This window comes from Oncorhynchus mykiss, chromosome 27 (assembly GCF_057628025.1).
Source record: "Oncorhynchus mykiss isolate SJ-2025 chromosome 27, ASM5762802v1, whole genome shotgun sequence".
In the NCBI taxonomy this organism is placed as follows: Eukaryota; Metazoa; Chordata; class Actinopteri; order Salmoniformes; family Salmonidae; genus Oncorhynchus; species Oncorhynchus mykiss.
Window position 1 is genome coordinate 10,568,373 of NC_143048.1, and position 27,971 is coordinate 10,596,343.

General features: G+C 41.5%; 1 protein-coding gene and 1 long non-coding RNA gene across 2 annotated transcripts in view; both read right to left on the reverse strand.

Annotated features, from left to right (window-relative positions):
- Positions 1-27,971, reverse strand: part of LOC149971228 (uncharacterized) — a 135,740-nt gene that overhangs the window by 93,818 nt on the left and 13,951 nt on the right. The window lies entirely within an intron of this gene.
- Positions 7,651-27,072, reverse strand: LOC110507486 (cytochrome P450 2M1). Its single transcript, XM_021587506.3, has 9 exons — positions 26,453-27,072; positions 14,105-14,267; positions 12,316-12,465; positions 10,475-10,635; positions 10,133-10,309; positions 9,732-9,873; positions 9,155-9,339; positions 8,854-8,995; positions 7,651-8,455 (listed from the first exon to the last, which is right to left on the reverse strand). Exons 1-9 carry the CDS (start codon positions 26,660-26,662, stop codon positions 8,265-8,267), a joined length of 1,521 nt encoding a protein of 506 aa, XP_021443181.3. The 5' UTR covers positions 26,663-27,072; the 3' UTR covers positions 7,651-8,264.

Sequence of the window (27,971 nt, forward strand, 5' to 3'; positions counted from 1 at the left end):
CAGATGACTGGAAAATCTCCAACATAACCCCCCCTTTGAAACTCAGTGTCACACACAATTACATTTTCCAGTATAGATGAGAATGGGACCTTCTGAAACTCTATAGAGATAATCAACTTCACATCCTTCTTAACAATTTGAGCTCCACTTTCCCATATACACTGGTGAGTCAGGACATACTGAATAGAGTTAAAGCATGTGCATTTCTTAGCCTTACCTTGAATACAAGATAAATAAACAATAAAATCAATCAACTAAACATCCTAAACCCTTATATTGTCATTCTCAATATGACACCTAAACATATTGCCCTTCCTCAAAGACACCTCTCTAACATCTATTTTTGACATAAGTGAAAAACTGGTTAGAAGATTGAGGACAAACCCTTTGTCACATACATGTCTAGAACAGATATTCAGAAGGTCTAACAGCATTTATCATTCAGCAACTGTTACATTGAGTACATAGTAATACTTTTTTCTGGCCCCACTGAGCCCACTTATACCAGCCATTTGTTAATGCTTTTCTACATTTTTGGTCAATGTTTGATTCTGGGGTAGTTTCTTCATTATGGCTACACCAGTTGGTAACAGATGTCCAGATTTTCTGCATCAACCCACTTTCTTGTGGTTTTGTCATTGTCTTAGTTGGTGTACTAGTGCATGTGGGAGGTGAGTTTACAATTTCTTCTAGGTTGGTCGCTGTTGCTGTCAAGGCCATTCTACCGTTCTTCATCTGTCCTGGTTTTCACTCTGTTAGAAAGTCTCCTTCCCAAAGTCTCTTGTCGTTGTTTCTTCGTCCCCTTAGACAGTGCCTCCATCAGGGGTATCTGCCAGAGTATATATGTCATTAGGAGCAACAGGCATGTCACTCCTCCCTATCCCTGGACTCTGGATATTCAGAAGATGCTCCTTGATCCGCCTCTACTTCGGCTTCTTAAAGAAGTTTACTCACGCTTTTGCCCAGTCTTCCCCTTTTGGCCCCAGGTTCCGAGAGGTGTTCCCAAGCCATGTCATTTAAACTTTTTTATTGCCACTTAATAGGCACATCTCCTGATAGGCAAGTGCGTATCCCTAATCAACGTACATCCTCTTGAGGTAACTCAGCACTGTATATGCTTTCACATTAATGCCTTCAACGTGTTGTTTAGAGTACAGTTACCCTAACATCTATCCTTTTCATATGATGCATTAACCAATAGAACAAGTAGCGCCTAGACTTAACCCATCTGTATGTATGTCTACAGTGGAATCTAATCTCTCTCTCTTTTGCTCCGCTTCCTCTGTCATGGTGTTATTTTGAATAACCGCATCCCCTGTACTCCTACCAGTTTCCCAGTTACCAATCCATGTGGGATGAGTCTTCATAAACTGATATCCCAACAATGCTACTTAAGTGACCCCTGCTACTACTAACATGGCCCATGCCTATAATCTCCTTCAATTGCGATCCCTTCGGCAACTGCTGTGAGAATAACTACTGCCTGTAATCTATCAAGTATTCGCCGGCTGTTAGAAATTGGGAAAGAGATTAATGAGTTGGAAGAATATTCAACCTACATATTGTGAGGATTTATGTCTATGCTCTATAACCCACTACTATATCACGTAAGATTGAATTGTTTGAACAGCAGTTGTCTGTGTGTGTGTGTGTGTGTGTGTGTGTGTGTGTGAAGGACCGAGCAACATGCTGAGACTGTTGCAAAACTGTAGATAACAGCCCAGCAGATGCTTTGTCCTTGTGTTTGTATGTGACAATATTGAGCACATGGTGTGACTTGCTGTATCTTACAAAGTTGTGATTAATCAGGTACAGGGAGGGGAGGCTCATCACAAGGTTTGATTGTATTAGAAAATACTGAATAACACAATAACAGATAACGGGAACTGAGTAGTTGCAGTAACTAGGGTATGGCACCAGAACAGTGAGAATCTATACATCAACAGAGGGTGGACTCCAAGAAGCGCCAAGAGATTAGGACTAGTCTGAGCGCCTGCGATAGGCTGAGCAAAGTCTAAACCACACTCAGCCTCTACTGTGATAGTTCCAACCCGTCTGTTGGCCTATGTCTATCACAGTATAAGAACAACTGTTTACGTACATCCTGTCAGTTCTCTGTTTGCCCTGCGAGGTAGGACAGAGAGCCCGTATATACGAAAATTGCATTTACCATTTATTGCTTAAATTGAATTAAAGATAATTAACAACAGATTGACTTTTATTCTTCCTGATACCGGATTCAAAAAACACAACTCTAACAATATCCTTCCATCTAACCCATAACACACGTCACTACTCCTAATTTACTACCACAGTTAGAAACATACTAAAAACATTCTCATATCAATTTAGTCAATATACATCAATCCCTCCTTTGAAACAAAGATCACTCTTATGTTCCACAAAACCTAAAAACATATTGACCTAACAAGAAAAGAGAAAAATAAAAGTTAAAATACATCCATGTTTAATAACTTCCCACTACTCGTAATGGAACTAAAACTGGGGAAAAACGTCATCCGTTACGTGCCCATGTTATGCTGGTCTCCATGCGGTCTCCATCTCCATCGTTGGGTGTCATTACAAAACACAGACTATAAACCTTACATGCAATTACTTGTAATCTATCACCCAGACATCTCTATTTATCAATACAATGTAACATTAACATTATGACATAATAAAACAAAATAAACAAAAACCAAACAAAATCCTTTCGTTAACCAAAGCTTTCACCCAATAAATTCTAACCCCCCCTAGCAAAGAATACTTAGAGAAGGTTTCCAGGGCTTCCATAGGCCTAATAAATCTAAACAGTTCTATATCCAAAACATTTTATAAATTATCCAACCCAAATTTAGAATAAAAGTCCTTATAGTAAGCACTAACTCACATTCAAACTTCTCAATTTAGCACACATCATCCCTATTAAAATGTACATTTATAAAAAAAATGAAACAAGTAATAACTTATCACAGCCCCCTCAGTCCCTGTGATAAGTGGCCAAGTCATGAAACATCAGTAACTCAAAGCATACTTTAGTCCAAACTGTTGGCCGTGTGTAGACTCAGAAGTGCCAAAAAGTCACTGTTGAATTGCACACCCTTATTGCCCTTTCTCCAGCTGGTTAGGGAGGGCTTTGAGGTTTCACACACACTGTCTGTGGTACCATGTGTCTTAATCCAATCAGACATCACCTTCTGTGATAACTCCTTTGTTCTACTGGCGACCTCTCAGGACAAGTTACAGATCATGGAGTTATTCTCCTAACCCTTCCTAGAATCCCACACTCCATAAATCCCAATCTGGTGAAATTTGTATCGAAACAAAAACAAAAAATGAAATCATCAATACATGTATCACAATCCATTTGGAGTAACTACCATCCCTTGTTAACATATATTTTCCCTTCCATATGCAGACTGAACAAAGTACCTTTGCTTATTTACCCAAAGACCATGACCCCAGGGAACTGGTAATTTTCCCTTTGAACACGTGATTCAAAAACAACACGTTAAATAAAAAATAAACATATTTGAATAACTAGTTATAATAGTTGAGTATCTGGAGCATCAGCATTTGTGGGTTCGATTACAGGCTCAAAATGGCCAGAAACAAAGCACTTTCTTCTGAAACTTGCACTGTCAACTGTGGGACCTTATATAGACAGGTGCATGCCTTTCCAAATCATGTCCAATCAAACGAAACGTAACATATCATACTAAATGGAGTATAATGTACAAAACAATACAAAATGCTCTGAGACCAGGCTGAATTTAGAAGGATCTTCCTAGAAGGATCGGGTTAAACTGTGACAACTTGTTTTCATGTGTGGGATAGTGGTGCTCGGGTCAGCTGTTTGTTCACCCTCCCGAAATGGCTAATAACCCATTGGCAACCGCTACAGACGGTATCTAACTGAACATTCGCATTCTCTCAAGATGCTGAAAGAAAGAAATCATGTTTCTCCACTCCTGTTACCGAGTCAACATTTTGCCTACATTTGGTGTATCGTTAGACTGCAAGAAATGCTTAGTTCTGCTGGAGTTAAATATCAAGGCCACAGTATGTGAGAGGTTATAGACCTACAGTCAGATTCAAAATGTCAGTTTTCATTTAACCCATCCTTAAGTAACCTTCTGTCTTATGTAACCATACCAAACTTAACATACTAATTTGCTAACTCATACAATGATGTCAATAGGAGATTTGGCTCTGGTGGCTAGATTGTATTTTGATAATGTGTAGAGCGGTCCAACATCCAATTCCAGGAATATATCATTGTTCTACCTCCAGTGTTTTAACCAGGAAGACTTCGAAGTAGTCCTGGGGATTAGAGGTATCCAGGTTTTAAAGGCAACGATCTGCTTCCTCTCGTATGTAAGCTTTGTCCTTGTCTATGGCCTTTAACAACTCATGGTGTTTTCCTGGAAAGCCCTCAACAATTCTGGGGGAAAGGTTGTACAGCTAGAAGAGGTAATATAGGAAACATGGGAAGGAAGGAAGGGGTGGTTGTTATATTACAACGGGTTGGTCTAATCTTGAGTGTTTATTCCACAAGTTATCACCGGCTAAATCTATGACGTTAAAAAAGCCAATTCACTCTGTTCCTTCTGACTGTGCAATCCACTCTCTCATAAGCCCAGCCAAGCAATTTATAAACTTGATCTCCACTATAAAAGCATCTTGACATTATCTCACATTTCTTTTAGACTAACATTTAGTTTTAAACAGCAGAGATTTGTATAACTCTTGCAGCCTGTCTCTCCGACATTTGCCACAGTTTCAATATTCAAATTCGATCTCCAGCTGTCCCATAATAATGAACGTGTCAGGAGTCGTGACGAGACAGACAGGCAGGCACCGTTTTTCAGCCAGTCGAAATAATGAATCAGCTGGCATCATTTTTATGGATACAGTATATACAAAGAAAATGTCAATTGATGAAAGGTCAAAAGAAATGAAGTGCAGCTAGTTTGCAGTCTTTACAGCTTCAGTTTCAAGGGATTGTGTTAGCTGTGTTGTTGGCTAGCTCCTCTGGACAAGTGCCCTGACGAGTGAGTACATTTTCTAAGCCAGGCGATATCACGCCTCATTAGCTCATTGTTATGGATGTATCCAAAAAAATTCACGAGAAAACAGCTTAAACAAATACAAATGCTGAGACTTTGCTGTTATTCTGGATGCACTTTTTGACGTGACTGTAAGTTAGCCGTAGTTGGCTAGCTAGCAAGCGAGAAATCAGGAACTATGCCAGCCAGTATGGCAATGGAACATTTAGAAGGAACGACTGGGTCGCCCGCGTCTCTAGCAACTGAACCGATTGAACGAACGACCAGCCGGCTTGGGTAGCAACCCTAGATTTGTGTCGGACTATATCTTGTGGAAGGATTAAATAGTATGAATAAATTCATCACAATAACTATTTTAATGAAACTATGCCAATCATTATTTTAAACATGTTGGTAACCCGTTATATAAAAGTGATAATGCCCTCTAAGCCAGTGTTTGGAGGATATATTGGTACGGTTTGCAACACCCATTTCAATTTATCCTCCAAACACCGGGTTCTCGGGCATTATGACTTAATGGTAACACACATGTTCTTTTGTCATTTTGGCAGGCAAGCTTACGACGCAAACAAGCCATGCTTTGGAAACAAGCATAAACACACATGCACACACACACACACACACACACAAACCTTACTCTTGGACCCTCTCCTCGAGGCTCTTGCATCCTATTCAGAGGTTTCCCAGGGATGTCAAAGAGAAGCTTCAAAGTTTTCAATCTCTGCCTAGTAAACAACTGAGCAATATTTCTTACTGAGCCGATGAGAGATAAGACAAACCCATTGATTCTTGAAGAATATAACTTCTTCATGAACTTACAACTTTCTTATCCCCGTATACCCCCAAATGAAGCTGGGACTGGGTGACTACTCAGTATCGAGAGAAAGATGAACGAAGCAAAGTACAGGAGTGGGAAGGTGAACGAAAAGGCTCTGGAGCAACGAACCGCCCTTGCTGTCTCTGCCTGGCCGGTTCCCCTCTTTCCACTGGGATTCTCTGCCTCTAACCCTATTACAGGGGCTGAGTCACTGGCTTACTGGGGCTCTTTCATACCGTCCCTAGGAGGGGTGCGTCGCTTGAGTGGGTTGAGTCACTGATGTGATCTTCCTGTCTGGGTTGGCGCCCCCCCCCCCCCCCCTTGGGTTGTGCCGTGGCGGAGATCTTTGTGGGCTATACTCGGCCTTGTCTCAGGATGGTAAGTTGGTGGTTGAAGATATCCCTCTAGTGGTGTGGGGGCTGTGCTTTGGCAAAGTGGGTGGGGTTATATCCTTCCTGTTTGGCCCTGTCCGGGGCTGTCCTCGGATGGGGCCACAGTGTCTCCTGACCCCTCCTGTCTCAGCCTCCAGTATTTATGCTGCAGTAGTTTATGTGTCGGGGGGCTAGGGTCAGTTTGTTATATCTGGAGTACTTCTCCTGTCCTAATCGGTGTCCTGTGTGAATTTAAGTGTGCTCTCTCTAATTCTCTCTTTCTCTCTTTCTTTCTCTCTCTCGGAGGACCTGAGCCCTAGGACCATGCCTCAGGACTACCTGACATGATGACTCCTTGCTGTCCCCAGGCTACCTGGCCGTGCTGCTGCTCCAGTTTCAACTGTTCTGCCTTATTAGTATTTGACCATGCTGGTCATTTATGAACATTTGAACATCTTGGCCATGTTAATCTCCACCCGGCACGGCCAGAAGACTGGCCACCCCACATAGCCTGGTTCCTCCCTAGGTTTTGGCCTTTCTAGGGAGTTTTTCCTAGCCACCGTGCTTCTACACATGCATTGCTTGCTGTTTGGGGTTTTAGGCTGGGTTTCTGTACAGCACTTTGAGATATCAGCTGATGTACGAAGGGCGATATAAATACATTTGATTTGATTTGATTTACAGGGAGATCCTTGATAAAAACCTGCTTCAGAGTGCTCAGGACCTCAGACTGGGGAGACAGTTTACCTTCCAAAAGGGCAACCACCCTAAGCACACAGCCAAAACAATGCAGGATCGGCTTTGGGACAAGTCTCCGAATGTCCTTGAGTGGCGAGACCTGAAAATAGCTGTGCAGTGACACTCCCCATCCAACCTGGCAGAGCTTGAGAGGATCTGCAGAGAATAGAACAAACTCCTCAAATATAGGTGTGCCAAGCTTGTAGCGTCATACGAAGAAGACTTGAGGCTGTTATCGCTGCCAAAGGGGCTTCTCTTTACTGAGTAAAAGGTATGAATACTTAGGTAATGTGATAAATAGATTTGCAAAAATGTCTAAAAACCTGTTTTAATTTTGTCATTCTGGGGTATTGTGTGTAATCAATTTTAGAATGAGGCTGTTAAGTAAACATTTTCAGAAAAAGTGAAGGGGTTTGAATACTTTCAGAAAGTGTACACGGCCCAAGTCACTATTTTCATGAGTTAATTGATACATTTTTCTGGTAACCACTAACATTCCAGTAACAGCGTTCTCCTTCTGTGAAACAGATATTATATGTGGACATGAACATACTTATGTGTCTACACTTAAGGCCAAAACAACAGTTATATGTGAGCAGGTAATCGGAACACAAAGCTTGCTTATTAATGACAGGTCTGGACACACAAGATATTGTTTGAATCTGGCTGAAGTGTGCAGTGTTATTTATTAGTTGAAGCAAAAGTTACAATCAAATGTTGTGTTACAATACATCAATCATGTTGAAAACAAAGGCAGAATAACATAGTGACCCCCACAGTATACATAGTGTACAGTACCCCTAAGTGCTTTGCATGTATAGATGTACAGTCCTAACCACGTAGCAACCTACAAAACAAGACCAATTTCAGTTGCTTACATTATAACACCTGAAACTTTTGGTCCTTTCACCATAATGTTTCAATAGAGAATTTAATATGAACCTATAGGCCTATTTTACAAGGGCACAAAGCAGGTGAGTGTGATATACAGCATAGAGATATGGGGACCAACATCTCTGAAGGCAATTCTTGAAACCTAACCAAAAACAAGCTTTAAAAGACATGAATGTAGACAGTAATTAGCCTTGAAATATCAACCCATACCTTAGAGATCCTACCTGAGGATAATAGCAAGATACATACAACTCACTGACGCTTATATAGTTGTCTAAAGAAAAAAGGAGGTAAATGTAAGGCTATGGTTACTGTAAATTGACAAGCAGCTGCCTGTGAAGCTGAGCCTGTGACCTCTCCACAGTAAAGTGGTCACTTCTCAGTCCTGAGTTTGATGTAGCAATCATAGGAACGCGGAAGGCGGCCAAAGCTGGAGCACGCTGGCTCGATGTTGATCTCCTCTGGAGGTTTGGTGCCGGTGAAAGTGAAGCGCTGCAGGACGGAGGTAAAGAAGAGAAAGAGCTCCACTCTGGCCAGAGCTTCCCCAGGACACGCCCGCTTCCCTGAGGGAAAAGAGAAGGGGGAGGTCATTGTCAGTCAGCTGAGCCTATAACTCAATTGAAGTTGACCAGAGGTTCTCAGGTTTCTTGTTAAGTTGTTTTAAATGAGTGGGGAAATCCTAGGCTGGTGGATCAGGCTAGCTCCACCAGGCTAGGAAAGGCCCAATCCTTTCATATCTTTTAATGTTTTTTTTGTAGATAGGATAGAGAGATACAGGAAAGTTATTAGGAGAGTGTGCTGAAAAGCAGCGGGTCAGATTCAAACCAAACCCATGCTGGCAGCGGAACATAGTACCTCCAGAGAGGCAGCAGCTTACTGTCGACTGCAAGACCACCCCAGGCCACTAGGTTTCTTGATTTTAACTCACATAATCCACAAACTACTTGGACCATGATCTTACCCACTCCAAAAGCAAAGAATCCATCATTTTTCTTAAAGACTCCATTTTCATCCAGGAAGTTCTCTGGGTCAAACTCATCTGGGTTTTTAAAAAGTTTGGGATCAACAAGCACAGAGGACAGCAGAGGCAGGACCATGGTACCCTGAAAGAATGACAAAATAACACCCATCACTTTCTATGAAAACTGCATGTTGATCCGTAAAATGTAAATCATCTTTTTTAAACAACAGTTCCACCACGTCAAACAAGATACAGTGATATTGAACATTCAGTGTTTGTACAGTTACACAATTGTGGTCACCTCTGGAATGTGGTAGTTGTAGAACTCTGTATCTCTCATCACTTTGTGTGGTACAGAGGTGGGACTGAGGTCCATGTATCGCTGGACTTCGTGAATGACAGCATCCGTGTAGGGCATTTTAACTCTGTCGTCAACCGTGGGCACTCTTGAGCCAATCACCTCGTCTATCTCCTTCTGGACACTCTCTTAGGAATATTTAAGTCACACTTTATAATACATTGCACTGATACTATGTACGGATTGTTGTTGGAGTTATTACATGTCACATCGTAATGACACATTTTAAACAATTCATAGTCCAGAATGATACTTTTTTCGATAGCAGTGTTATCTAATAGATTTATGAGACTTGGATGCAGGGTAGCCTAGTGGTTAGAGAGTTGGACTAGTAACCGGAAGGTTGCAAGTTCAAATCCCTGAGCTGACAAGGTACAAATCTGTCGTTCTGCCCCTGAACAGGCAGTTAACCCACTATTCCTAGGCCGTCATTGAAAATAAGAATTTGTTTTTAACTGACTTGCCTATTTAAATAAAGGTACATTTTTTAAAATTGATAAAGACTTGGGTAGCAGGCTACCTTGAATGTGAGGGTACTTTATCATCATCAGAAATGATTGTCTTAGGGTGGATGATGTGGTTTCTGTTCCAGCAGCAAACAGGCTCCATGCAGTCATCACCATATTATCATTGTTGAACTCAGTGTTGGGATCATCTTTCTCCTAAGAGAAGAGAATAAGTCACCATCAGTTATGTAAGTAAACAGCGATATCTGGTGGCTAGTTGTTGCCATCTCCACATACTTATTGCCACTAAATACGTTTGGAAAACAGAGATTGGCCTCTCACTTGTCTATTCACTCATGATAGCCAAACTCACATAAGTGGACATGGATAGTGTCTTAATTCCAGCCACATTCCATATTTTCATAATGTGTAAGAGGTTCAACCTCCAATGTGAGGATCATGCTGTGTTTTCTACCTCCAGCATTTTAACTAGGAAGGCCTCGATGAAGTCCTGAGGTTCAGAGATGTTAAGGGTTTTAAGACGGATTTCTGCTTGCTCTTGTATGTAATCTTTGGCCTTGTTTACGATAGCAAACATCTCATGGTGATTGCCTGGAAAGCACCAAACGATTCTAGGGAACATGTTGTACATCTGAAAGAAAGGGGATGGAAGGGGAGGGGGTTTTGTTAGTGAAAACAATGGCTTGGTCAGCCCAAGACCATTTTGTGCAATTACTGTGATAGACCTTCAGTTTAGCAGGGCGTTGAGAGCAATGGAAGATTCTATGAAAAGAGATGAGCTGAAAAGTTACTGTACCGCTCCAATAGGGCTGCTGAGGACATTGAAGTAGGCATCAACAGCCTTTTGGATGAGCTGAAACATTGGGTCGTCATTTTCAAACCTGTGCCCAAAGACTATGGAGCAGATCACATTGCCAACACAATTGCAAAGCAATTCTTTGGGATTGACAACTGAATCTAGATTAGAGAAGGAAGGCAAGAACACACAGATACTTTTAAAATACCTGATTGGTTATCCATATATATAATATTGTGATGGTGAAACTTTTAGAAATATCTGTGAGAAGCAACAACTATGTTTAAATTAAACACTTGATTTTCCATGTATTTTAACGTAAAATGGTACCATTTCAATGACATGTTTAGTGTTAAAATCTTGCTGAAGATAATACTGAGAATAATGTATCTCGGTTACACCGATTACCAAAACAAACATTACCCCTAGGGTTCTGGAGGGAGAGGCAGGTCCTAGTGCTCTGTCTGGTTTTGTAGTGCGGAGGTTTAACCAATCGTGGACTTACCATTAGGCTCACAACATCAAGGGGCCTCACTCGTGAGCTGGGCATAATATTTTTGTTGTTTTAAATAAATAATTTCAAAGCTTGATACACCCCCCCCCCATGCACCACTCGAGGCCCCCCCAACCCGCTGTTGTGGACTGCTCAGCTCGTCGCTCTCATTCTGTCTTGCATCAGCAGGTTGTTTCAGAAGCAGTAAAATCTGCAGGAAGCTTTAAGGTTGCAAGGGAAATTGGGAGGGAGGGGGGTTTTCCCTGGCCACTGTGCCCAGGTTATGAGGCCAGATTGTTTGGTGAAAAAAAGCCTTCGAAAAAAGTAAATGAATCCATCCAATAACAATTCATAGTACACAAATAACTTATTTCCATACATATATTTCATATCAATATAATCCAAGTTTCTCATAATAGTAGAAACAACTCTTATTAATCACCCACGGACAGGTTCATAATAATGGACCATTCCACCCTTACAGAGTTCCCACAATATTATTGCAAAAGTAACTTATTGAAATGAAGCTCCTGCAAAATGAGGCACTTTCTGAGCAGGGCAGAGAAAAGAAAGGTCATTTCTTGTTAAAATTAAATCTTACATTTATTTGGTAAAAAGGACAGGTGCTGCTGACAATGCCATTGTGGTGGAGTCTGAGGACATGTATGTATAGCCCTGGACAAAAAAAGTATGCCATGTCACTCTCTACATGGGATATAGTGTCTTCGGAAACCTATCAGACCCCTTGACTTTTTCCACGTAATGTTACAGCCTTATTCTAAAATTGAGGGGAAAAATGTATTTAATCAATTTTAGAATAGGGCTGTAACATAACAAAATGTGGAAAAAGTCAAGGGGTCTGAATAGTGTCCGTGAAACAGAGGGGCGCTGTTTCGCTCGAACGCTTTCTCCGATGAGATTTATTCGAAGTGGCTGAAACTAAGGAAAGCAAAGTAATGTGAAGAAATTATGGGTTAATAAATGAGTAACGGGCAAACACTTGTATTGATTGTTTCATTCTGTGTTATAACAACATTCAACACACATAATGCATACTGCACTTCATGTTTTAAAAACATTACTGAAACCGAAAACCACAATAATCTAATCGAAACGACCTCAAACATCAGTTATCCCTCAGCACTTAAAAAAGGTACATGTTTACAGGTATAATACATGTATATACTATAAAAACCCTGTACACCCCATGGATTTTACTGTTACTATATTCTGCAATAAACCATTTATCTTCTGTTTCTTACATTCCAACAACCTGAGTAATATTGCCCATAAAGTTATTATAAAATGTATTTCAAAGGCAAGAAAAATACTAAGAAAAACAACCTACCTCTATATTCACCGAAGGCTTTCACCAGCATCTTAGCCTCTTCTTGGACACGTTCTTCGATGCTCCTGCGCCCCATCCCAAAGGTTTTAAGGGTCATCAGCGAGAACCTGCGAAGATCTTTTGATCTCTTCCCACTGCTCACCAACACCCCTACAGTAAACAGTATGACAGAAGCACAAAGAGGAAGAATTAGAATAGCATAACATAAACCTAATGTAATGTTGTTGTTTTTTGACTGTGTCAAGGACAATGACACCCACTCCCATTTAAAAAATACACTGCTCAAAAAAATAAAGGGAACACATACAAAATAATGTCACTCCAAGTCAATCACACTTCTGTGAAATCAAACTGTCCACTAAGGACAGGACACCCCCAATAAAGAAGTGGTTCTGCAAGTGGTGACCACAGACCACTTCTCAGTTCCTATGCTTCCTGGCTGATGTTTTGGTCACTTTTGAATGCTGGCGGTGCTTTCACTCTTGTGGTAGCATGAGACGGAGTCTACAACCCACACAAGTGGCTCGGGTAGTGCAGCTCATCCAGGATGGCACATCAATGCGAGCTGTGAAGGTTTGCTGTGTCTGTCAGCGTAGCTTCCAGAGCATGGAGGCGCTACCAGGAGACAGGCCAGTACATCAGGAGACGTGGAGGAGGCCGTAGGAGGGCAACAACCCAGCAGCAGGACCGCTACCCCCGCCTTTGTGCAAGGAGGAGCAGGAGGAGCACTGCCAGAGCCCTGCGAAATGACCTCCAGCAGGCCACAAATGTGCATGTGTCTGCTCAAACGGTCAGAAACAGACTCCATGAGGGTGGTATGAGGGCCCGACGTCCACAGGTGGGGGTTGTGCTTACAGCCCAACACCGTGCAGGACGTTTGGCATTTGTCAGAGAACACCAAGATTGGCAAATTCGCCACTGGCGCCCTGTGCTCTTCACAGATGAAACCAGGTTCACACTGAGCACGTGACAGACATGACAGAAGAGTCTGGAGACGCCATGGAGAACGTTCTGCTGCCTGCAACATCCTCCAGCATGACCGGTTTGGCGGTGGGTCAGTCATGGTGTTGTGTGGCATTTCTTTGGGGGGGCCGCACAGCCCTCCATGTGCTCGCCAGAGGTAGCCTGACTGCCATTAGGTACCGAGATGAGATCCTCAGACCCCTTGTGAGACCATATGCTGGTGCAGTTGGCCCTGGGTTCCTCCTAATGCAAGACAATGCTAGACCTCATGTGGCTGGAGTGTGTCAGCAGTTCCTGCAAGAGGAAGGCATTGATACTATGGACTGGCCCGCCCGTTCCCCAGACCTGAATCCAATTGAGCACATCTGGGGCATCATGTCTCACTCCATCCACCAACGCCACATTGCACCACAGAATGTCCAGGAGTTGGCGGATGCTTTAGTCCAGGTCTGGGAGGAGATCCCTCAGGAGACCATCCGCCACCTCATCAGGAGCATGCCCAGGCGTTGTAGGGAGGTCATACAGGCACGTGGAGGCCACACACTACTGAGCCTCATTTTGACTTGTTTTAAGGACATTACATCAAAGTTGGATCAGCCTGTAGTGTGGTTTTCCATTTTAATTTTGAGTGTCACTCCAAATCCAGACCTCCATGGGTTGATAAATTTGATTTCCATTGATAATTTTTGTGTGATTTTGTTGTCAGCACATTCAACTATGTAAAGAAAAAAGTATATAATAAGAATATTTCATTCATTCAGATCTAGGATGTGTTATTTTAGTGTTGCCTTTATTTTTTTGAGCAGTGTATATATAAATCCCCCACCATATCCTTTAGAGACTGTCATGATCACGGGGTAGTTGGCTCTGCCGCTGAACTCTTCTCCTTGTGTGACAAAAGCATCCTTGATAGCCTGATAGCCAGAGATCACCACTACAGGTTTGGAGCCCAGCCATACAGTAAACACTGAGCCATACTTCTTACTGAGCTGAGGAGAGAAGAACCACAGGATTATAGTTAGGGAACCAGGACAGTGATGTCTCAGATCCCAGGTTTATATGGAGCACAGCTGACAGTCCTGTGATGTATGACATGGAAGTTAAATGATTGTGGCTTTGCTATTCCTTTGGATAAGTGATGGAGAGACACAAGAGAGCAATAAATGCAGTGGCAAATTATAGAGTACATTATACACACTTAGATATCCAAAATGTGTCAAAATAAGTGTATTTATAGCATGTCATTTTATGTTCCCAACAGTAGCGGTGTGTGGGTAAAATCACTGAGGAAGTCGAGCCCCCCCCAAGCCATATTACAACTTATGTGTTGTGATAATTTAATTGTTTGCTCCATAACCTTTCAATTCATATGCCTTGCAATATATAGGCCTAAAGGTCGAGCCAATAAGAAGATCATTCAACCACACCTGAAAGTGAGGACTTGGTGGACTGTATATTCTGTAGGTTAGGTTTACTTTGTGTTCGCTCCCTTGTGCTGGTTGTAACATCCACAGTTATTTAGATTGCTTATGTTCATAAGAACTGAGGTCGGGGCATTTGTATACTTTAGTTTAACTTTACTCAGGAGTATGCTGGTATTACACAGTTCACATGGCATATCACTCCCGCTGTCTGGCTACTGTAAAACATGCAACTGGAATCCTACAGTACCAATACACAGACTGAATTATGGTTTAATGATCACTACATTACACTGGTAAAGGCACAGATGACAGACAGGTAGGATTCCAGTTGAGGTGGTTTAATAACGGTTAAGATGCACAGAACAGCACCGCACAGTGTATGTAGTATGGATGGGATAAGGCACTTAGTGGTCTGGCAACAAGCTTCAACCAAAGTGTGTGTGTGTGTGAAGTCTGCAAGTAAAGAGATAAATAAAGATACAATAGTAAATGACAGAATACAGTCTCCAAATCACATATCTTATAAACAATATGCATGGTTTAACATGACTATGATGACTTAATGCTATACAGGACCATACAGCGCAAAGAAACTTGAATCTGACTGTACTCATTTGAGATTGTACGGGGAGCCGCCACACCTGTACTCCAAAGCATACCATCATCTTCAGTACAAGGCTACAATTGCGCAATTAACTTGAATACCTCTAAACAGTGAAATAGGATCTAATACCCATATAATGATGTACCATACAAGTATACAATTACTGGGCATATAAACGACACACTGGGGGCGTTACCCTTTCCAAATACAGGGTGAAATGTCCAAAATGACGACAACCAAAACAGAGCTAGCCAGCGCACAATAGCTATAGTAGCTAGTGATAGAAACTACTAATGAGCAAATACCATAAATACAACATTATTGTCGCAGAGTGCATCTTCAGACATAAACACCTGAAAGATATGAAATATGAACTTACATATCATAAAGGACTTGGCTAACAAAATGAAAGTTAACTGGTAGGAAAATAAGGATGGCTGGAACTTTCTCTCGACTTCTCTCAAGCTGATCTTCTCTGAGCTGGAGCGAGCCCAGCATGCTCTGCTCCACTTCACCAGTGCGTGGTGCTACAGCTCTGATATGATTTACTAACATTACTGATATGATTAACTACAAATACATCACAGCCTATTGTAAAACACCTTTGTTTAATCACAAAACCGGAGAGCAACCTCTCTCCAGTTGTGGGATTCTGTATTTTACATTATAGCCATTACTACAGTGCCTTGCGAAAGTATTTGGCCCCCTTGAACTTTGCAACCTTTTGCCACATTTCAGGCTTCAAACATAAAGATATAAAACTGTATTTTTTTGTGAAGAATCAACAACAAGTGGGACACAATCATTAAGTGGAACGACATTTATTGGATATTTCAAACTTTTTTAACAAATCAAAAACTGAAAAATTGGGCGTGCAAAATTATTCAGCCCCTTTACTTTCAGTGCAGCAAACTCTCTCCAGAAGTTCAGTGAGGATCTCTGAATGATCCAATGTTGACCTAAATGACTAATGATGATAAATACAATCCACCTGTGTGTAATCAAGTCTCCGTATAAATGCACCTGCACTGTGATAGTCTCAGAGGTCCGTTAAAAGCGCAGAGAGCATCATGAAGAACAAGGAACACACCAGGCAGGTCCGAGATACTGTTGTGAAGAAGTTTAAAGCCGGATTCCGATACAAAAAGATTTCCCAAGCTTTAAACATCCCAAGGAGCACTGTGGAAACGATAATATTGAAATGGAAGGAGTATCAGACCACTGCAAATCTACCAAGACCTGGCCGTCCCTCTAAACTTTCAGCTCATACAAGGAGAAGACTGATCAGAGATGCAGCCAAGAGGCCCATGATCACTCTGGATGAACTGCAGAGATCTACAGCTGAGGTGGGAGACTCTGTCCATAGGACAACAATCAGTCGTATATTGCACAAATCTGGCCATTATGGAAGAGTGGCAAGAAGAAAGACATTTCTTAAAGATATCCATAAAAAGTGTAGTTTAAAGTTTGCCACAAGCCACCTGGGAGACACACCAAACATGTGGAAGAAGGTGCTCTGGTTAGATGAAACCAAAATTGAACTTTTTGGCAACAATGCAAAACGTTATGTTTGGCGTAAAAGCAACACAGCTGAACACACCATCCCCACTGTCAAACATGGTGGTGGCAGCATCATGGTTTGGGCCTGCTTTTCTTCAGCAGGGACAGGGAAGATGGTTAAAATTGATGGGAAGATGGATGGAGCCAAATACAGGACCATTCTGGAAGAAAACCTGATGGAGTCTGCAAAAGACCTGAGACTGGGACGGAGATTTGTCTTCCAACAAGACAATGATCCAAAACATAAAGCAAAATCTACAATGGAATGGTTCAAAAATAAACATATCCAGGTGTTAGAATGGCCAAGTCAAAGTCCAGACCTGAATCCAATCGAGAATCTGTGGAAAGAACTGAAAACTGCTGTTCACAAATGCTCTCCATCCAACCTCACTGAGCTCGAGCTGTTTTGCAAGGAGGAATGGGAAAAAATTTCAGTCTCTCGATGTGCAAAACTGATAGACATACCCCAAGCGACTTACAGCTGTAATCGCAGCAAAAGGTGGCGCTACAAAGTATTAACTTAAGGGGGCTGAATAATTTTGCACGCCCAATTTTTCAGTTTTTGATTTGTAAAAAAAGTTTGAAATATCCAATAAATGTCGTTCCACTTCATGATTGTGTCCCACTTGTTGTTGATTCTTCACAAAAAAATACAGTTTTATATCTTTATGTTTGAAGCCTGAAATGTGGCAAAAGGTCGCAAAGTTCAAGGGGGCCGAATACTTTCGCAAGGCACTGTATATATATATAATTAAATATTATCTGATGTTGGCTGTGTGCGGTATCTGCATTTGTGCACTTGAGCATCATCATGAGATTAAACAACTGCTTGCTACATCTACTTGCCTGTTTGTGTGTGTGACAAGAACTGAGTAACATGGTGTGACCTGCATGTTGCAAAACTGTAGATAACAGCCCAGCAGATGCTTTGTCCTTGTGTTTGTATGTGACAATATTGAGCACATGGTGTGACTTGCTGTACCTTACAAAGTTGTTGTTAATCAGGTTTAGGGAGGGCTGGTCATCACGAGGTTTAACTGAGATGGAAAAATACTGAACAACACAATAGCAGGAACTGAGCAACTGTTATAACTAGGCTGCGATACCAGAACAGTAAGAATCTATACATCGACGGAGGGAGGACTCCAAGAAGCGCCAAGATGCGGGGACAAGCCTGAGCGCCTGCGATAGGCTGAGCAAGTCTAAACCACGCTCAGCCTCTACTGTGATAGGCCAACAGACGGGTTGGAACTATGTCTATCACAGTATATGAACAGCTGTTTTCTTACATCCTGTCAGTTCCCTGTTCTGCCCTGCGTGGTATTACAGTGAGCCCGTATATACGAAAGTTGCATTTGCCATTTATTGCTTAGCTAATAAAAGTACATAGAGTACAATCAGTGACTCAGTGTTATAACTTGTTCTGATACCAGATTCGAATTGACGCAACCCTAACACAGTGAAGTCCACAAAGCATATTGCATGTACAGTAACAGACAATTACATGACCTACAGCATGGTCAAGCAAGTTCATGTTTCCAACATTTTCGGACCACTAAACAACTATTGATTTAGAACAACAGAGTTACGACAAATCGCAAAGAAAACAGTAGCTATTCCAGCACCATTTCAACTTCAACATTTCAGCATCATCAAATCACCTCTACTTAGTCTAATAGAGTGAGAACTAAAAGATACCAAAAACAATTTGGTCCAATCAACATAAGCTAAATATGACATGGCTGTCCAGGGTTCTGATTTCAAAGTAGAAAAATATGTTGACTCACCCTACTCATAGAGAAATGCCAATGCCATCGACGTGGTTAGCTTTTAACAGTTAGGACCGCTATTTCTTGTCCCAGAATCCCTCTGAACCGACAGGTTGAAGTCTGCTTGACAGAGACACTAACCTAGCTAAGCTGCTAGCCATCAAGCTCACAAAGTTAGTCCAAGACAAGTTTTACAATGGAGCTCTCTTTGTCTGGAGAAGTAAATTAACGGTTCCAGCACTGTAGAAGCTGAAACTACTACGCTTTGTTTCGAAACAAACTGGACCACTCCGAGTTCCAATGCGACAATTGTTTGTTTGACGAGGGTTATTGGCTTGAGCATTTTATGATGGTGCCGGAGGAGATGGCTGCCGTCTTATCGGCTTTTAACCAACCATGCTATTTTAATTTGTTTTGCGTTGTTCGTAACTTGTTTTGTACACAATGTTGCTGCTACCATCTCTTATGACCGAAAAGAGCTTCTGGACATCAAAACTGCGATGACTCACCTCAGATTAGACAACAAGTTTTTCTTCAATGAGTTGGACGGGAGGGATATACTACAGTGAAGATCAGGCAATGAGTGGCTAATCAGCCGTTGCCTTCCGTCCTGCTTCCGTCCTGCTAGCTAACGTTCAATCGCTGGAAAATAAATGGGACGAACTGAAAGCACGTATATCATACCAACGGGACATTAAAAACTGTAATATGTGGCCTCCCGGTTGGCACTGCAACGCAGTGCTAGCTGTGCCACCAGAGACTCTGGGTTCGAGCCCAGACTCTGACGCAGCCGGCCACGACCGGGAGCGTCGTCCGTGTTAGGGAGGGTTTGGCCGGCAGGGATATCCTTCTCTCATAACGCACTAGCTACTCCTGTGGCGGGCCGGGCGCAGTGCATGCTAACCAGGTAGCTAGGTGTACGGTGTTTCCTCTGACACATTGGCGTGGCTGGTTTCCGGGTTGGATGCGTGCTGTGATAAGAAGCAGTGTGGCTTGGTTGGGTTGTGTTTCGGAGGACGCATGGCTCTCGACCTTCGCCTCTCCCGAGTCCATGCGGGAGTTGTAGCAATGAGATAAGACTAACAATTGGATACCACGAAAAAGGGGGTAATAAATAAATTAATATGGCTGAACAATGACATTAAGAACATACAGCTGGTGGGTTATACACTCTATCGGCAAGACAGAACAGCAGCCTCTGGTAAGACAAGGGGCGGGGTAAACAAAAGCTGGAAAGAAGTCTGAAGGTTTTGCTCGCCTGAGGTAGACTATCTCATGAAAATCTGTAGACTACACTATCTACCTAGAGAGTTTTCAAATGTCTACATACCACCACAGACCGATGCTGGCACTAAAACCGAACTCAATGAGCTGTGGCCGGGGACTTTAATGGCCAGGGACTTTAATGCAGGGAAACTTAAATCAGTTTTACCTAATTTCTATCAGCATGTTAAAAGTGCAACCAAAGGGAAATCAATTCTAGACCACCTTTACTCCAAACACAGAGAAGTGTACAAAGCTCTCCCTCGCTGTCACGCCCTGGCCTTAGTTATCTTTGTTTTCTTTATTATTTTGGTTAGGTCAGGGTGTGACATGGGGGATTTATGTGTTTTGTTTTGTAAGTTTAAGCGACTTACAGCTGTAATCGCAGCAAAAGGTGGCGCTACAAAGTATTAACTTAAGGGGGCTGAATAATTTTGCACGCCCAATTTTTCAGTTTTTGATTTGTCCTATCTGGTGCATAGACACAAAGACAGAAGACAACCACCCACAAAACCCAACACAAAACAGGCTACCTAAATATGGTTCCCAATCAGAGACAATGACTAACACCTGCCTCTGATGGAGAACCATATAAGGCCAAACATAGAAATGGGAAAACTAGACACACAACAGAATGCCCACTCAGCTCACGTCCTGACCAACACTAAAACAAAGAAAACACAAAATAACTATGGTCAGAACGTGACACGGGCTATATACAGGGGTTAAAGAGCAGCAGTAAATAACAATAGTGGGGCTATATACAGTGCCTTGCGAAAGTATTCGGCCCCCTTGAACTTTGCGACCTTTTGCCACATTTCAGGCTTCAAACATAAAGATATAAAACTGTATTTTTTTGTGAAGAATCAACAACAAGTGGGACACAATCATGAAGTGGAACGAGATTTATTGGATATTTCAAACTTTTTTTACAAATCAAAAACTGAAAAATTGGGCGTGCAAAATTATTCAGCCCCCTTAAGTTAATACTTTGTAGCGCCACCTTTTGCTGCGATTACAGCTGTAAGTCGCTTGGGGTATGTCTATCAGTTTTGCACATCGAGAGACTGAAATTTTTTCCCATTCCTCCTTGCAAAACAGCTCGAGCTCAGTGAGGTTGGATGGAGAGCATTTGTGAACAGCAGTTTTCAGTTCTTTCCACAGATTCTCGATTGGATTCAGGTCTGGACTTTGACTTGGCCATTCTAACACCTGGATATGTTTATTTTTGAACCATTCCATTGTAGATTTTGCTTTATGTTTTGGATCATTGTCTTTTTGGAAGACAAATCTCCGTCCCAGTCTCAGGTCTTTTGCAGACTCCATCAGGTTTTCTTCCAGAATGGTCCTGTATTTGGCTCCATCCATCTTCCCATCAATTTTAACCATCTTCCCTGTCCCTGCTGAAGAAAAGCAGGCCCAAACCATGATGCTGCCACCACCATGTTTGACAGTGGGGATGGTGTGTTCAGCTGTGTTGCTTTTATGCCAAACATAACGTTTTGCATTGTTGCCAAAAAGTTCAATTTTGGTTTCATCTGACCAGAGCACCTTCTTCCACATGTTTGGTGTGTCTCCTAGGTGGCTTGTGGCAAACTTTAAACAACACTTTTTATGGATATCTTTAAGAAATGGCTTTCTTCTTGCCACTCTTCCATAATGGCCAGATTTGTGCAATATACGACTGATTGTTGTCCTATGGACAGAGTCTCCCACCTCAGCTGTAGATCTCTGCAGTTCATCCAGAGTGATCATGGGCCTCTTGGCTGCATCTCTGATCAGTCTTCTCCTTGTATGAGCTGAAAGTTTAGAGGGACGGCCAGGTCTTGGTAGATTTGCAGTGGTCTGATACTCCTTCCATTTCAATATTATCGCTTGCACAGTGCTCCTTGGGATGTTTAAAGCTTGGGAAATCTTTTTGTATCCAAATCCGGCTTTAAACTTCTTCACAACAGTATCTCGGACCTGCCTGGTGTGTTCCTTGTTCTTCATGATGCTCTCTGCGCTTTTAACGGACCTCTGAGACTATCACAGTGCAGGTGCATTTATACGGAGACTTGATTACACACAGGTGGATTGTATTTATCATCATTAGCCATTTAGGTCAACATTGGATCATTCAGAGATCCTCGCTGAACTTCTGGAAAGTAAAGGGGCTGAATAATTTTGCACGCCCAATTTTTCAGTTTTTGATTTGTTAAAAAAGTTTGAAATATCCAATAAATCTCGTTCCACTTCATGATTGTGTCCCACTTGTTGTTGATTCTTCACAAAAAAAGACAGTTTTATATCTTTATGTTTGAAGCCTGAAATGTGGCAAAAGGTCGCAAAGTTCAAGGGGGGCGAATACTTTCGCAAGGCACTGTATATAGCCCCACTATTGTTATTTACTGCTGCTCTTTAACCCCTGTATATAGCCCGTGTCACGTTCTGACCATAGTTATTTTGTGTTTTCTTTGTTTTAGTGTTGGTCAGGACGTGAGCTGAGTGGGCATTCTGTTGTGTGTCTAGTTTTCCCATTTCTATGTTTGGCCTTATATGGTTCTCCATCAGAGGCAGGTGTTAGTCATTGTCTCTGATTGGGAACCATATTTAGGTAGCCTGTTTTGTGTTGGGTTTTGTGGGTGGTTGTCTTCTGTCTTTGTGTCTATGCACCAGATAGGACTGTTTCGGTTTTTCACATTTGTTGTTTTGGTATTTTGTAGTGTTCACGTTTATGGTCTTTATTAAACATGTTGAACTCAAATCTAACCACGCTGCGCTTTGGTCCGATCCTTCGTCCACAGAAAACCGTTACAGCCCTGCTATTGTTATTTACTGCTGCTCTTTAATTATTTGTTATTCTTATCTTACTTTTGGGGGGTATTTTCTTGAAACTACATTGTTGGTTAAGGGCTTGTAAGCATTTCAATGTAAGGTCTACTACACCTGTTGTATTTGGCGCATGTGACAAATTCAATTTTATTTGAGATGGCTTCCTTTATCACGCAGGTCGCCAGCCTACGTAAGAAACTGGGGGAAACTCACAGTGGAATGTTTACCTTTTCTACGCTGGAAGTGGTTCGCACTTGTTTGATGCATCTCCGCCTTGTCGTTTGTCATTATCCGACTGACCGGAGTTTGTTCACCAGGGAGTCATCTCCTCCTCTCCTCCCCCATCTGATAGCGGAGTCGAAGGAGCACAGCAAGAGGAGCATGACAATCAACGATGCTCGCATGTTACGAGCCGTGAAAGCTGCCTCCCGCAAAGAGATGGAAATTGATTATATCGTAGTCCATGTGGGATTTAAATTACATTATGAAGGGCAGCTCTGAATAATTGAAACTGGATTTTAAAGAGCTGATTGACTCTCTGCTAGACACTAATAAAAAGACCCATCATATGTTCCCTCTCTGGACCATGACGTTGAGCGCTTTAGCAGTATTCTCGCTCTTCACAACTTGCTACGTGATTATTGCAGCTCAATTGGTGTAACGTTTGTTGACAATTTCGATACCTTTTGAAGACAAAACACGTTTTATAAAGAGGATGGGATCCACCCGAAGCATTTGGGTTCATGGATCCTTTCACAGCATTATAAGGTTGTGTTGAGACAACGATTTATCAATGACCCAAGCCCAGCTCAGTTAATCCCTACCATTATGTTGCTGTCGTCATAATGCTTTATCAAATGTACATTATACCAGGAACGTTGGTAGACAATGAAAGTAACCTAATTTATGTCCCTCTAATTGTCATGAATACCTCCTACAACTATTGTATTCAGCAATCATGTGCCTATTGAATGTATGTATGCTGTTGGCACTGAGGCGGTGTACCCTAGTAGGAAGTCCACTGTGTGCAGCTCACCCTGCACTAAAGTAGATAACATGAGAATATCTACTTCTGCTAAACTTCCCAGTAAAGCAATGAAAACCAGCAAGCATCCAGAAAAGTGCTCAAAATAGCCCATGTTAGCATATGTAGCTTAAGAAACAAAGTTAATGAAATTAATAACTTGCTAGTAACAGATGACATTCATATTTTGAAACCTACTTGGATAATACCTTTGATACAGTGGTAGGAATAGAAGGTTTTAAACATTTACAGACAAGACAGAAATGCGAGTGATGAAGGTGTTGCTGATTATATTCAGAACCACATTCCTGTAAAGATTAGAGAGGATCTCATGTTAAATACTGTTGAAGTAATATGGCTACAGGTTCATCTGCCTCACCTATAGCCCATCCTTGTGAGATGCTGCTATAGACCACCAAGTGCTAACAGTCAGTTTCTGGATAACATTTGTGAAATGCATGTTATATGAACAGAGGTATATTTTCTGGGTGATTTAAATATTGACTGGCTTTCATTGAGCTGTGCACTGGTTCAGGTTATCAGTCAACCTACCAGGGTAGTTACAAACAGCACAGGAATGAAATCAACATGTATTGATCAAATCATGACTAACGCTGCAGAAACAGGCTTGAAAGCAGTATCCAGATCCATCGGCTGTAGTGATAACAATATCGTAGCCATATCTAGGAAGATCAACGATCCAAAGGCTGGGCCTAATATAGTGTATAAGAGGTCACATAAAAAGTTGTAGTGATTCCTATGTTGATGTAAATAATATTTATTGGTCCGTGGTGTGTAATGAGGAGCAAACAGAAGCCTCACTTGACTAAAAATCTAAAATTTGGACTCATCAACTCTAATTAACTTATCCTCTGCAGCAGAGGTGACTCTGGGTCTTCCTTTCCAGCAGCCGTCCTCATGAGAGACAGTTTCATCAGAGCGCTTGATGGTTTTTGCGACTGCACTTGAAGAAACTTTCAAAGTTTTTTGGAATGACTGACCTTCGTCTCTTAAAGTAATGATGGACTGTCATTTCTCTTGCTTATTTGAGCTGCTCTTGCCATAATATGGATTTTTACCAAATAGGGCTATATTCTGTGTACCACCCCTACCTTGTCACAACTGATTGGCTCAAATACATTAATTAAGAAGGAAAGAAATTCCACAAATTAACTTTAAACAAGGCACACCGGTTACTTGAAATGCATTCCAGGTGACAACCTCATGAAGCTGGTTGAGAGACTGCCAATATTGTGCAAAGCTGTCATCAAGGCAAAGTGTGGCTTCTTTGAAGAATCTCATATAAAACAAATTTAGTTTTGTTTAACACTTTGTTGACTACATGATTCCATGTGTTATTTCATAGTTTTGGTGTCTATTATTTATCAATGTAGAAAATAGTACAAAAGAAAATAAACCCCTGGAATGAGTAGGTGTGTCCAAACTTTTAACTGGTACTGTTTATCTAAATTATGGAAGACAAGCATCATCATTTTGAATTCCGCAAAGTGAGGTTGGAACAATGTCATACTCGTTTGGACCAGACAGCATCAGACAGATGGCCTACAACTAGAGAGACAGAGGGGCGTTGTTTCGCTCGCTCAGTGCTTTCTCCTGTGAGATGCGTTCAGCCTCTTGCAAATTGAAGGGAAATTATGAAAACACAGAGACGAAAGATTTAAAACAAAATAAATGTGTCAACAATTTTGGTTCCCAAATATATTTTACAGGAGCACCTTTTCCACAGTAATATATCAACCAGGATGTGTCTGTGTCTACTCTGTTCGACATGTTGCAAACCAACACATGCACAAACAAGCAAATACAGTACCAGTCAAAAATGGACACCTACTCATTCAAGGGTTTTTCTTTATTTGTATTATTTTCTACATTGTAGAATAATAGTGAAGACCTCAAAACTATGAAATAACACATATGGAATCATGTGGTAACCAAAAGTGTTAAATCAAAATATATTTTAGATTTTTCAAAGTAACCACCATTTGCCTTGATGACAGCTTTGCACACTCTTGGCATTCTCTTGACCAGCTTTATGAGATAGTCACCTGGAATGCATTTCAAGTAACCGGTGTGCCTTAAAAGATAAGAAGGAAAGAAAATCTACAAATGAATTTGTTTGAGCCAATCAGTTGTATTGTGAAAAGGTAGGGGTGGTATACAGAAGATAACCCTATTTGGTAAAAGACCTAGTCCATATTATGGCAAGATCAACTCAAATAATCAAAGAGAAACGACAGTCCAACATTACTTCTAAGACATGAAGGTCAGTCAAAACGGAAAATGTCCTTGTCACAACACAACTGATTGGCTCAAACGCATTAAGAAGGAAAGAAATTACACAAATTAATTTATGTAATCGATATATATACACACACTTTTTCAGTTCTCAAATACATGCATGTAGTATACTTTGAATGAATATTGAACCCAGAGGGGCAATTCAATAAAAATTTACAGAAGGTTGGTAACTAAGCAGTCACATGAAAATACTGAACTGTTTTGTTGCTACAGTAACCAACACAGAAAATAATGTAAAACAATAATAATTTAGCCTACATTTAGCTTGTATTAATGCAAATAATCCATTTTTGCCAAGTTCTGTGGAAAAGTAATTAAATGGATATCTCATTCTACACCTGATTCTGCATCTTTGACCTAACCTTGTCCACTGATCTAGCTCAAGTATTTGACTGACCTCCATGTAGAGCTTGTATGGCGCTTTCACATCCATTCGTAACAAGTTACCAAGCAGAGGAATCGGTGCAGGACCAGGAGGCAAACGTGAGTTGCTTTGTTTGCCTCGATTCATCCACAATAAAATAATAACGACAAATCCGATTATAATAGACACAAAGTTCGTCTGCAAAATATGAAGTACATCCATCTTCAGTAGAGTCGAGGACATTGATCGCCTACGGAGTTAACAGAAAATCTGATATCGGAAAGCTTTATGCTGTACCGGGTCAGAGCCTTCTACTGCAAAAAGTGGATAGAAGTTGAAGTTGTGCAATAGTTTGCACAGTTGTGAGTTTCATCAGTGATGATCCATTATATTGACAAGAAAGCCGAGTGACCGCGCAAATATTGTGCAGTGTTGCCAACTCCTCAGTATGGAAAGTAGCTATTGGCTGTCCTAAAAGTCTCTAGTTAAGTCGCTAAATTACCTAATTTGCATAATTGCCCATGTGAACGTAATTGTGATGCTGTCGGATAGAGGAATATCATCGTGGGAGAGACTGAGTCAAAAACACCCTAAATATGTTTAGAACTACAAATGAACTTTCTATCGATTCTTGTTTTTAATGCAACTATTCCAACCCTCCTCCTTTATCCGGGCTTGGGACCAGCAAAAGTGACCCAAAAGAGACACTCTGGCGGAGTTACATCGTTTTTCATTTTTTATTTAATTTGGTTTGGTTTTTAACCTTATGGTCCACTTAGGAGCCTACAACAAGTCACAGTAAAACATGAACATTTTTAACCACAACATTTGTTACATTTTGTTTGTATACAATCTACATTAACAATCTAAATGGACCAAAAAGAGACAATAGAAAAAACTGTCAATGGCAATGTGAGAAAATTATGGTAACTATTCTGGCCCTAATTCAGGTTAGCTGCTCTGACTGCAGCTGGGAGGGACTACTGCGCGAGGACTGGGCCGCTTGTGAGTGCTGTGGACAGGGTGGGGCCCATGGCACCCTGTCACGCCCTGGCCATAGAGAGGCTTTTATTCTCTATTTTGGTTAGGCCAGGGTGTGACTAGGGTGGGCATTCTATGTTTCTTTTTTCTATGTTTTTGTATTTCTTTGTTTTTGGCCGGGTATGGTTCTCAATCAGGGATAGCTGTCTATTGTTGTCTCTGATTGAGAACCATACTTAGGTAGCTCTTGCCCACATGGGTTTTGTGGGTAGTTGTTTTCTGTTGAGTGTTTGTATCTGCACCAGACAGAACTGTTTCGGTTTCGTTCGTTCACTTTGTTGTATTTTCAGTGATCTATTCCTATTAAACCATATGAACACGTACCACGCTGCACCTTGGTCCTCACCTTCTTCCACCAACGGCCGTTACACACCCGCTGCTCGTTCAGAAGAGTAAGAACAATATGTGCTTTCACATCAGTCTCCAATAACACCAGAAAAAATTGCTAGATTTGTCGCTTGTCGCTTTTTTGAAAATGTGTCGCTAGAGGGGTCTTAATACTCCCTAAATA